A 13,530-nucleotide genomic window follows, 5' to 3' on the forward strand; every position below is an offset into this window, starting at 1 on the left:
AAAAATAATCTGCTTAGGCCTCAAAATGCTATATAAATAATATTTGCTGGGAAAGTACAATGAAGATTTTTATTTCAGAAATATAAAAAACCATTTTGTGCTCATAATAAATAGAAAGACTTTTTAAACTCCATACTACCTTCCCACAAATAAATATCTGTTTAAATGAACATAAACACACCACTATAGACTCTTTCTTCATTTTCCTTTATTGTTTTTTTTTTTTTGAGCCTCCCTCCCCACCCCCTTCCATCTTCCTTTATTGTTCTGCCCATCAGTCAGGTCGAACTCATCTCCTTGGAACCAGGTCCCTTTTCACATTTCTTTCAGTTGCTAATTAGATGTTAAGGCCAGGCATAGTGGCTCACTCCTGTAAACCTAGCACTTTGGGAGGCTGAGGTGGGCAGACCACTTGAGCCCAGTAGCTCAGTTCTAACCTGGGCAACATGGTGAAACCTTGTCTATCCAAAATACAAAAATTAGCCAGGCATGGAGGTGCATGCCTGTAATCCCAGCCACTGGGGAGGCTGAGGTGGGAGGATGGCTTGAGCCTGGGAGGGAGAGGCTGCAATGATCTGTGTTTGCACCACTGCTCTCCAGCCTGAGTGACAGAACCAGACCCTGTCTCAAAAAAAAAAAAGTGCATGTTAACAAGTATTCTCAGAGCCAGTGTTGTGGCTCCTGCCTGTAATCCCAGCACTTTTGGAGGCTGAGGCAGGTGGATCACTCAAGCCCAGGAGCTTGGTACAAGCCTGCGCAACATAGGGAAACACCATCTCTACAAAAAATTAGCTGGGTGTGGTAGCATGTGCCTGTAGTTCCAGCTACTTGGGAGGCTGAGGTGGGAGGATGGCTTAAGCCTGGGAGGCCAAGGTTGAAGTGAGCCACTGTACTCCAGCCTGGGTGACAGAGTGAGACCTTGTCTCATAAAAAAATAAAAAAAATTGTGCTGAGTGGACAGTCTGCTGAAAACTTATGATGGCTAGATCTTTTAAATCAACTGTTACACGCCATCATGTCTAGAAAAGTGAGAATCTACATTCTTAGGTGTTACTTAGTCAGATGCCCCAATGTGTGTTATTGATCTCACCTTCGATACAGCTTGGACTGTCCAAAAGTCATAATTACCAGTGGTACATGGAAGGTAGTCAAGACTAGAATGACCTGGAGAGAGAAAAAAACATTCTGTAAACAAAAAAGATATTCCAATTAAGTGCTGATATGTGTTCAAAATTAAGCCAACACCTAAAAGACCTTTGATATCCCTACTTTGTAGTATTCCCCGAAACCCAGAAGGATCTAGATACTAGGGCTGAGAATGAAGAAAAAGTCCTCAGCTCATTTTGTTGGTATGCTCCCCATCGCCTACAGTGAAGCAATGAGGCTGACTACTCAGTGAGGCTGACTACTGAAATACACATTCAGATAAAAGAACGCTTTAACTATTTTGCATCCATATTGTTGTAAGATATTCTCAGGCAAGAACCCTCTCCCTTTTCTCCTTACAGAGGCTAGAATGGCATGGATTTCTCATAGAGGTCACTGTGTCATGTACGTCTGTCTTTTTCTTCACCTTGCTGTTAGTTCTTCATGAAATTAATTTTTTCAGTACTTTACCTACCAAAAACTGCATGAGGAAATGATTCTGGATGTATTACTACAAGAGTCTAGGGAGTCTCAGAAAGCCATATAAGAAATCTTGGAGATGTCAGGGCACGGCGGCGCATGCCTGTGATCCCATCACTTTGTGAGGCCAAGGTGGATGGATCACCTGAGGTCAGGAGTTTGAGACCAGTCTGGCCAACATAGTGAAACCCCATCTCTACTAAAAATACAAAAAATTAGCTAGGCATGGTGGCGGGTGCCTGTAATCCCAGCTACTTGGGAGGCCAAGGCAGGAGAATCGCTTGAACCTGGGAGGTGGTGGTTGCAGTGAGATCACGCCACTGCGCTCTAGTCTGGGCAACAAGAGCAAAACTCCGTCTCAAAAAAAAAAAGAGAATACATTCCCAATTCTAAAGCAAAACCAACACAACTACAACTTACTGAAAGTCTGTCTTGCAAACATGCATTTTCTGTGATTTAAGCTAAAGATAGTTTCAGGAAGAAATGACATTAGGTGCTTAAACCCCCCAAATCTATATCATCTTGTTGTTAGACTGAAATAATAGACTCAAAATATGACTTACCCCAGTGCTATCTCCAACCCAGGACAAGGATACTGAGCCTCTGAGATCATCAAACACATGCTATAAGGGTGAAAAAAATTAATTTAGAAATGACATCTATTCTCCTTCAGTCTTTGGCTTCTTTAAATATTTGAACTTTATTACTGTTCAGAGTAACTAAGCTCATAATTATAAAGGGGATATGGACTCCCAGTACAAAATTTGGGAGAGATGGGATTTAACTACTTAATGTGAATCACAAATAACTTGGAAATTTAAATTCTCTCTCACACAAAGTAAGCCAAGCAGATGAGTTTTCTTTACTGCACCAGATGGGGAGATGGGACAATCTAACTGCTTTCTCCAACAGAACTAAATATAAAGGTATAGCAAAGTATTTTTAGGGTGCTTTAAAACAAGAGATCATGGCCCACACTGGCAGGCACAACTGTAACCAAATCAGCATAATTTAAATTGCTCTGGGCATCCCTTACACTATAGTTGAATAGTTTGTAGCCGGATTCCTTTTACTTCTAGGCTAGCTCACTCAAAAGGACAAGGAGCAGGAGAAGCAAATGCCTTTGTTTTACCTTTTTAATTTAATAACAACAGTAATAATGACAATAATTAAACAGCCTTACTAGAGTTGCAGTGAGGGTAATGAGGTAAAAAAGGAAAAGCTGGTCTATTATATCCAAAATATAGTAAGCATGTTAAAATATAGTTATAATAACCACTGTAGGTGGTTTTGGGTTTTGTTTTTCAACCACTTCCTTTTTCTACTTATACAATTATATACATCCATTAAAGAAGATGTAGACAATTACAACAAGATATAACAGATAAAATATAAGTCATTCATAATCCTACCACATAAAGATATTCAGGTTAATATTATGTGTACTAATACAACCTTCTGTTCTCTATCATTTTTGTAACTGATAAAAAATAAAAATTACAAAGAGGCAACACTGCACTTGGAAAATTCAAACTACATAGAAATTATATATCATATAGTCTATACAGCCAAAGTGAAGATACTCCTCTTTTCTAGGCCACATGCTCACCACCTAAGCCCCATTTCTTAGACAGCTTAATAGTTCAGTACATATTTCTACTAAATGTTGATGATTATGTTTTTTTCTTAAGACTTGCAATCTTATTAAGATTTAAAAATCTTAAATATGCTTTGCCCTCCCAGATACGAGAAGCTCCTTAGAAGCTGGGAAATGTAACTTTATACTTCTTGGTACTCCCTGTGCCTACCACAGGGATACTTTGCATACTCAATAAGCATTTGTTGAAAATGATTACACATCCTTCCCAAACCACAAACTCAACCTCAAAATAGAACATGTCTATAAACAGTTGGGAGGCCAGCTACTTGGTCACTCAAGCCACCAATCCCAACACAGACATCTAAAGAAATAGAACTCAAAACATGAACTGTTTTGCTTATCTTTAAATTTTCTCTTATAGCCCTCCTGAATGGCCTCTGAATTCACCTATCCGATTTCCCCTCTGGACCATAAGTACCTTTGATGGCAAAAGAATCTCTTATACAATTTCTTTAAATTAGTACAATCAAGTATTCATGCAGGTCTTGCTCTTGAAATAATGGTTAACTCTCAAATGCTCAGCAGATCTTCTCACAGCCTCTGGAGGACAGAAGGGCTATTCAGACATACAGGCTTGACAGGCATCTGAGAAAAAGTTGGGCTGCTACAGCTTCTGAAATCAGAAGCTTAAACACTGACACAGCAGTGTGTCTTATAAGACATTTCACACAGAGCGAGACCACAAGTTCTCTTGAGTGAGGACAGAGTGTCTGAAATGACATCAATGAGATCTTCAGAAAAAACAGGAACATTTACAGCCACCACAAGACCAGACAGATCACGTAAGGCTAACAGTCACCTAAACATAGATTATCTTTCCAAGGAAGGTCCTCATCATAACTAAGAGAAAATATAATGTCCATCAACTGTGGCAGTGGACTTCATGGTGTTATTCATCAGGCTGTTAGGTATCAGTCTTGAGCCAATCAGGACTGAAACTTTTACTTTTCAGGCAATGCTCTATGCAGCTGAGCCAGTCAATGCAGATCGGCATTACCCACATTTTCCTATTGCTCAACCACAGAACGAGGAGGATTATCAAGTGTCACTGGCAACTCTCAGTTTCACTGAAACAACTGAAATGGTAATGGACCTCATTCATCATCCAAAGAAATGTTGGCCAGATTTACTAGCTAAAACTGTGGTTTTCTAATACCCTTAAGCTTTCCTCCCACCCCTCCAAATAACCTATGAAGATTTGCTTTTGAAAATGTGCACACTCATTGAAAAACTCATCTACCTATAGCAAATACAACTGATTTTTAAAATATTTCAGCCTCTAACATTTTTATACTGGGTGAAAGTTAAAAAAGGAAAATGAAATGAGATGTTACAGCAGGTTCAAAGGTTAAGCAGAAAGAAAATGTCATATGGAAAAAAGATAAATCCAGGAGAGCTAGGGACCCAAGAGTACATATTCAATTCTGCCCCTTCAATGGGAAAAAGAATACGGATGTCCAGGAAAGGGCGGATGACCTGGTCATGAGTAGGAGACAGAATTCGCTAGTCAGCACAAAGGCAACAAGCCTAATCCAGAGTCATTTTTAATATTCAAGACAACGTACATGTCTTTCTACAACTGCAGTGACAGCTTAGATCTTTCAAAATATGTATTACAGCACTTTTAAACATAGCCGCAAGAATGCTGCTTGTCCTCCCCACTAGACCTGAGGCCCAACTGGTAAAGGAATCAAGCCTATACATTTCAGCAGCTAACACACAGCATAGTGCATAGTGGGCATGCAATAAATATTGTAATAAATATTTCTTGAAGAACTGCTTATGAAGTTCTGAAAAAGAGGATGACGAAGTAAAAATATAAGGCCAGACCTGCTTGATTTCCTCATGACAGACAAGAGAATCAAAAGTTCATTTCTTCTTCTTCTTTTTTTTTTTGAGACAAAGTCCTGCTCGGGTGCACAGACTGGAGTGCAGTGGTGCAATACTGACTCACTGCAACCTCTGCCTCCCAAGCTCAAACCATTCTCCTGCCTTAGCCTCCTGAGTAGCTGGGATTACAGGCACCCCCCACCATGCCAAGCTAATTTTTATATTTTTAGTAGAGACAAGGTTTCATGATGTTGGCCAGGATGGTCTCGAACTCTTGACCTCAACTCATCCACCTGCCTCTGCCTCCCAAAGTGCTGAGATTATAGGCGTGAGCCAATGCGCCTGGCAAAAGTTCATTTCTGAGTGGACTTCCACTTCTGGTCAAGATGGGGTGACAGGGATCACATTTATCTTCCTACCAGAAACAACTAAAACAAAAAAACAACAACAGAATATATGAAATGACTGTTTCCAAGATATTGGACATCAGGCACAAAGGACGAAATTTCTGAAAGACAGGAACTGAACAGGGAGGGATCCAACCCTACAGTTTCCCTCGCTTAATGCCTGGAGAGAATTTCAGGCACAGTGCAGGGGCACACAGGCAGAGCCCAGAGTTCTCCCTAAACTGAAGAGAGGAAGCTGGTAGTCGGGGGAGGCCATAGAGGCCAGAGTTCACAGGGCAAAAGATCAGAGAAGAAAGACGTACACAGAAAAAAAATTCTGGAGATCTGAGGAGGTGGTCTCCCCAGTGACCCCACCAAGTCTTCAGCTTAACACGATCAACACACGCATGTGAGGATACTACCTGAGGCCAGGGAAATAATTACCTGAAAGGGCAGCAGAGAACAATACTCAGACCTCACACAAGGCCAGGAATAATTCCTATTTCCGGAAACCACAATAGAAAACCTCATATTTCAAGGAAGTTGGGTAGAGTACTCAGAAACACTTATGCCTCTGTGGCAAAGAAAAATAACCCCAGACTAAATGTTGTGCTGGTCCTGCTGAAACAAGCTTAAAAGCAAGACCTAAAAGGATCAAACTGTTTCTAAGTAACCAGTGTTCCAGAACAAAGTTCAACAATATTTAGAAGAATATAAAAATTGCATCCAACAATATAAAACTTGAGGCCGGGAATTCTAAGCCAGCTTGGGCAATGTAGCAAGACTCCCATTTCCACAAAAACAATTAAAAAAAAATCGGCTAGGCATGGTGGTACACGCTTGTAGCCCTAGCCACTTGGGAGGCTGAGGCAGGAGGATCGCTTGAGCTCAGGAGTTTGAAGCTACAGTGAGCTATGATCACATCACTGCATTCCAGCCTGAGCAACAGAGCAAGATCCTGTCTCTTGACATAAATTTTTAAAAATCACCAGGCATGCAAAGAAGAAATCAGGACCCATAATGAAGAGTAAAATCAAACTGGCTCAGAAATAACAAAGATAAGTAGCAGATAAGGACATTGAAATAGTTATAACTGTACTCCAGATGTTTAAGAAATCAGAGAATAGATTGAGGATGTTAAAGAAAAAAAACGTTTTTAAAATACTTAAATCAGGCAGGGCGTGGTGGCTCACACCTGTAATTCCAGAATTTTGGGAGGCCAAGGTGGGCAGATTACTTGAGGTCAGGAGTTCGAGACAAGCCTGGCCAACACAGTGAAATCCCATCTCTACTAAATAGAAAAATTAGCTGGGTGTGGTGGCAGGCACCTATAATCCCAGCTACTCAGGAGGCTGAGGCAGGAGAATCACTTGAACCCAGGAGGCAGAAGTTGCAGTGAGCCGAGATCGTGCCATTGTACTCCAGCTTGGGCGACAAGAGTAAAATTCAGTCTCAAAAAAAAAAAAAGGACTTAAATCAGACTTGTAGAAATGAGAATTACAATGCCTGAGATGAAAAAATACACTGGATAAGGCCCTGTGACTCATGCCTGTAATCCCGGCACTTCGGGAGGCTGAGGCAGGCAGATCACCTGAGGTGAGGCGTTCAAGATGAGCCTGGCCAACATGGTGAAACCCTATCTCTACTAAAAATACAAAAATTAGGAGGCTGAGGCAGAATTGCTTGAACCTGGGGTTGTAGCGAGCCGAGATTGTTCCAGGCTAAGTGACAAAGTGAGAGTCTGTCTAAAAAAAAAAAGACAAAAACACTGAATAGGCTAAACAGATTAGACACTGTAGAAGAGATGAGTGAATGTAAAGCCATACCAACACAAACTATCCCAAGTGAAACACAGAAATTTTTTTTAAAAAGACAAAAATAGAACAGAGTCATCAATTCTACAGTTCTACAAATGTTCTTGAAGTTATTCTGCAGCTCAGTGATGGCTCTGTTCATTCTTTTTGAAGTGGAACAAATTCAAGCAGCTAATTATATATGCAATCAGGGCATTTAGAGGAGGGTGGGCTGGGGACAGAAAAAAATTTAAGATATAATAGCCAAAATGTCCCCAAATTTGATGAAAAGGATAAATCCAGAGATCCAACAAGCTTAGAAACTCTAATCTCAAGAAACATGATGAAAACGACATGTAAGCACATCATATTCAAATGATCTAAAATCAGCAATAGAGAAAAATCTTAAAAGCCTCCAGAAAAGCAAATGACATTACATACAGATAAACAAAGAATGATAGCAGACTTTTTCTCAGAAACACAAGCCAGATAGTGAAGTAACATATTTAAAGTACAGGGAAAAAAACTGTGGAGCTATAATTCTAAAGCAAATGAAACTATTTTTCAAAAATGCAAGTTTCACAATGAGATACCATCTCATACTAGGGAGAATGACTATTATTAAAAAAAAAACAAAAACAAACCAACAGATATTGGTGAGGCTGTGGAGTAAAGGGAATGTTTATACACTGTTGGAGGGAACATTCAGCTACTGTGAAAAGCAATTTGGAGATTTCTCAAAGAACTTAGAACTATGATCTAACCCCCTGGTTATATATTCAGAAGAAAACAAATCATTCTACCAAAAAGACACATGTACTATGTTAATTACAGCTCTATTTACAATAGCAAAGACAGAATCAACCAAGGTGCCCATCAGCAGTGGACTGGATAAAGAAAATGTGGTCCAAACACACCATGGAATACTATGGAGCCATAAAAGGAATGACATCATGTCTTTTGCAGCAACATGGATGCAGCTGGAGGCCATTATCCTAAGTAAATTAACGCAGAAACAGAAAACCAAATACCACATGCTCTCACTTATACTAGAAGGTAAACACTGGGTACTCATGGACATAAAGATGGCAACCACAGAAATGGGATTATTAGAGGAGGGATGGAGGTGATATTGAAAAACTACTGGGTACACTATGCTCACGACCTGAGTGATGGGATCATTTGTACCCCAGCATCACACAATATACATAGGTAACAAACCTGTACATGTACCCCTAACTCTAAAAGTTGAAAAAAATGCACGTTTCAAAAAAGAAAAGTTCTGCGTTTCTGCACTTGTCCATTGCTCCTTAGCATTCTATGGCAGACGTTTTTTCTTTCTGACAGCCACAGGGGACAGACTTACACCAGTGCAAAAGATCTGAAAGACAGCTGAAGTCCCATCTTTCCCTGTAAAACCAAGCATTCTGGTCTGTAATTATCATAGCTCAAAGTGATCTCCTCTTCCTAAGCATTAACCTCACAGCATGTATGGATACTCCTTGTACTATAACTATTTACATTTACATATAAATGTAAACTATACATGTAGAACTATCTACATATTTGTCTACCTCTCAAATTATGCTATAAATTCTTCATGGCAGACACCATAATTTGGTATTACCCATCAGGCCTAGCACAAGGTCTATACATATTAGATGCTCCACAAGCATCTCCATAAAAGTCTATTCACAAACTCCTGCTACTCACATTATTACTTTTTTTCTTAGTATTTTTTTTAACCCATGATAGCTGTTTGTCCTGAACTAACATTATTGATCTGTATATAATTTTCCTGCTAAAACGGTTTCTGTTGTCTTAGAAAATAATGGCTATATAGGCTGGGTGCAGTGGCTTATGCCTGTAATCCCAGTACTTTGGGAGGCCAAGATGGGTGGATCATGAGGTCAAGAGATGGAGACCATCCTGGCCAACGTGGTGAAACCCTGTCTCTATGAAAAATACAAAAATCGGCTGGGTGTGGTGGTGCGTGCCTGTAGTGCCAGCTACTCAGGAGGCTGAGGAAGGAGAATCGCTCTAACCCGGGAGGCAGGGGTTGCAGTGAGCTGAGATCATGTCACTGCACTGCACTCCAGCCTGGGTGACAGAGTGAGAATCCATCTCAAAATAGTAACAATAATAATAATGGTAGAATAGAGTTTATTCCTATGCTCTTCTAGCCAGTAAAGATACTATTATAAACTGGTATGTGTTCTTAGCTGTTCACACATGATGGTGACCTTACTCCTCTCCTTCCTGTGGTAGTTACCATTAACTTCATGTAGCTAAAACATTGGTAAAGATGCCCTGAACACATCCAAGTGTTTAGAGGCATTGGGCAGGGGTAGTCTACACAGAAAAGAAACTCAAATTTCAAGTAAAGAAATAAAGGTCTGCACACTGAAATTTAAGCAGAGTTTACAGAGTGGGGAGACAGATATAAGCAAGAGTAAGGCAATAAGGGAAGGCAGCTATGCAGGTAGAACACACAGGAAGATATATACAAGTATCTTGAAAATTTTCAAAGAGCAACCCAAATAAAATCTATTAATATCACCAAGTCGTAAAATGCTGAGTATACAGTAAATGCTATTAAGACTTATTAAAATAAAAAAGAATTTCAGGCTGAGTACGGTGGCTTACGCCCGTAATCCCAGCACATTGGGAGGCTAACGTGGGAGGATCATTTGAGTCCACATGTTCAAGATCAGCCTGGCAATATAGCGAGACCCCATCTCTACGAAAAATTTAAAAATTAGTCGGGCATGTTGGTGCACACCTGTAGTTCTAGCTACTCAGGAGACTGAGGCAGGAGGATCACTTGAGCCCAGGAATTCGAGCTACAGTAAGCTATGATCATGCCACTGCACTCCAGTCTGGACAACAGAGACAGACCCTATCTATATTTAAAAAATAAAAATAAATTTAAAAAGAATCTCAAGATCAGAATAAAGTAAGTTAAGGTTGAAATAGAAGGAAAATAAAAATAGTGAAAAGGAAATATATTTAAGAAGACACTTTAGAAATAGTACTTCTGCTTGAAAAACCCAAAGAAAGCTGAGATACGCTACCGGATCACTTAGGAACAGTGTCTGATGCTATATAGAGCTGAATATAATGAACCAGTAAGTTATGGCTCAATTGCTCTAATCAAGGCAAAGTAAGAAGAATAAAAGAAATATAAGCAGAGGATAAAGCTTTGTTGCTAGAAACAACTGAAAGGCAGAACAACCCCTATAAGAAGGGAAACCCAAAACCTCTGACCCAATATTACCAAAGAATGTTCTAATATTAAAATAATGAACCATATGAAAACATCTAGTACTATGTTGGAGAGTCCAGCCAATAGAAGGTAGAGTGAATGTTATTTAAAAAAAAAAAAAAAAAGATGTTATGTGTTAGCTGTGTAAATGACAATTCAAATGGAGAGTGTGGGGAAAGCTGAAGCCTGTTTTGTTTCTGGTAAACAATAGCTGTGCTGCTCTAATGTAGCATGCCTAAGAGGCAGATTATTTAGCACAGGGGTGTCCAGTCTTTGGGCTTCCCTGGGCCACACTGGCAGAAGAACTGTCTTGGGCCACACATAAAATAAACTAATGGTAGCTGATGAGCTAAAACAAAACAAAACAAAACAAACAAAAAAACTCATGTTTTAAGAAAGCTCACGAATTTGTATTGCGCCATATTCAAAGCCGTCCTGGGCTGCAATCGGCCCAAGGGCTATGGGTTGGACAAGCTTCATTTGCCACAAAGAGAACATGATCTGGTCACTACATATTGCTAAGGAGTTAGCGAAATATGTGATCTAGAAACAGGTCAAAATTAAGGAAAACTACGTAACTATGCTGTTTCTCTGTAACAGTCCAAAAGCCAGTACCCAGGGGAGCCAGAGCAAGTACAGTAATTTGGATAACCTAATCATACCCTAGAATAAGAAACTCAGAATCCAAGAATTTTGAATCGTTGGGTAAAATGTCAGCTTGATTCTACTAGGAGCAGATGAGCATAAAATTATTGCCACTTTTGGAAAAATTTATTAATCCCATGGCAGAGTTACTGGCACAGGAACAGACAAGACAAATCAATAGAGCGAAACAGATCCAGGAATGGATGAGGTTTCTTTTAGCACATGATAAAGCTAGCACTTCAAGTTAGTGGTATAAAAACACTGGAAAAGCTGGCTATTTGGAAACAAAATAAAAAGCTGAATTCCTAACTCCCTTCTTAAAATGCCCAAATAAATTCCACATAGGGCGAAGATTTAAATGTAAAAAAATTAAATTAAAAAAATACTAGAAATAGCCAGGCACAGTGGTTCATGCCTATAATCCTAGCACTTTGGGAGGACAAGGTGGGTGGACTGCTTAAGTCCAGGAGTTTGAGACCAACCAGGGGAACATAGTGAGACCCTCCCTCTACCAAAAACAAACAAACAAAAATAGCCAGGTATGGTGGCATGGCATGCGTTGGTGGTCCCAGCCACTCAGGAGATTGAGGCGTGGGGTTGCTTGAGCCTGGGAGTTCGAGGCTGTGGTGATCTGTGATGGCACCACTGTACTCCAACCTGGGTGACAGAATAAGACCCTGTCTCAAAAAATGATACTAGAAGTATATGTGAATACTTTTATAACCTTGGAATGGAAGACCTTTACAAAAATGATACAAAAATCAGAATCCATATTTAAGGATTTACTTTGACTATTTAAAAAGTTCAAATTGCAAAACGCCAAAGAGAAAGCTGAATAAAATTGGGAAAAATCATTGGTAACATGACAAAGTTTTTGTTTTCTTTTGTTTTTGAGACGGAGTTTCGCTCTGTCGCACAGGCTGGAGTGCAGTGGCACAATCACTGCAACCTCTGTCTTTAGGGTTCAAGCAGTTCTCCTGCCTCAGCCTCCCGAGTAGCTGGAATTACAGGCACATGCCACCATGCCTGGCTAATTTTTGTATTTTTAGTAGAGACGGGGTTTCACTATGTTGGTCGGATGGTCCTAACTCCTGACCTTGTGATCCACCTGCTTCGACCTCCTAAAGTGTTTGGATTACAGGCGTGAGACACTGCGCTTGGCCTGTGACAAAGTATTAATATAGGAAGGGTTTGAATTCATATAAAAATTATTTGTAACATGACAAAGTACTAATATAGAAAGGGTTTTCAAATCAATAAGAAACAGGCCAAAACCTCAAATAGGTTTTCGGAAACTAGGCAAATAACGTAAGCACCCAATTGATAGAAGAACAAAGAAATGCCCAATAAACATGAAAAGCTTTTAATCTCTTTAAAAAAAAAAAAAAAAAAAAAGGCCAGTGCAGTGGCTCACACCATAAACCTAGGTGTGAGGACTTCTTGAGCCCAGGAGTTTGAGATCAGTCTGGGCAACATGGCGAAACCCTGTCTCCACAACAAATTTTTAAAAATTAGCCAGGTGTGGTAATGGGCACCTGTAGTCCCAGCTATTGAGGAGGCTAAGATGGGAGGATGGCTTGAGCCCAGGAGGTAGAGGTTGCAGTGAACCAAAAAAGAAAAAACTAATATGACATTTTTGCTTTTCAGACTGTCAAAGATTAAAAGACTTGCCAAAATGTATCCAGTGAGGGCACAGACCAGAGCACCTTTTTGATAGTGGGTGGGAGTACATAAATTGCTGCAACTTTTCTGGAGAGCTATTTGGTGATGCAAATAAAAACTGAGAACATCCATATGATGTGACCTAGCAAATCCTATTCTTAGGAATTTGTCATTAGAGGATAATCATATACCTTTATAAAAGATGTCATATATTGGGGTGATTACTGTAGCTAACAACCATTGAACATTCTCTACGTGTCATCTTCTGTGTTTATTTAATCCACATAACAACCCTATGAGATATTACTATACCCATATATTATAAACGAAGAACTGGAGATTTGTTAAGTAAATTATGTTATGTCATAAAACAATATATCAGGTACTATTAAAATGTTTCAGGAACAAGGAAAAAAGAAAAATTTAAAAAACCCAAAATAAAAATGTTTCAGGTATTTACTGACATTGAAAGATATTCATAGCATATTAGTAAAAAGCAGGCTACAAAACATCATATATGTATATTTATGGTTAAAATGATATCTGGGGCCAGGCACGGTGGCTCACACCGATAATCCTAGCACTCTGGGAGGCTGAGGCAGGATGACTGCTGGAGCTCAGGAGTTTGAGACAACAAAACAACAACAACAACAACAACTAGCC

The 13,530-nt window shown here is 39.7% G+C and overlaps 1 protein-coding gene across 7 annotated transcripts in view; it reads right to left on the minus strand.

Annotated features, from left to right (window-relative positions):
- The window catches only part of SORT1 (sortilin 1), an 88,046-nt gene that overhangs the window by 58,896 nt on the left and 15,620 nt on the right, over nucleotides 1–13,530 (minus strand). For all 7 annotated transcript variants that reach the window (XM_017974996.4, XM_035252381.3, XM_035252380.3 and 4 more), the window contains exons 2-3: nucleotides 2,190–2,249; nucleotides 1,091–1,164 (exon numbers count right to left, since the gene is read on the minus strand). In XM_017974996.4, coding sequence (XP_017830485.4) covers nucleotides 1,091–1,164; nucleotides 2,190–2,249 — 134 coding nt within the window. The remainder of the gene's footprint in view (nucleotides 1–1,090; nucleotides 1,165–2,189; nucleotides 2,250–13,530) is intronic.

Source organism: Callithrix jacchus, chromosome 7 (assembly GCF_049354715.1).
Source record: "Callithrix jacchus isolate 240 chromosome 7, calJac240_pri, whole genome shotgun sequence".
Taxonomy (NCBI): Eukaryota; Metazoa; Chordata; class Mammalia; order Primates; family Cebidae; genus Callithrix; species Callithrix jacchus.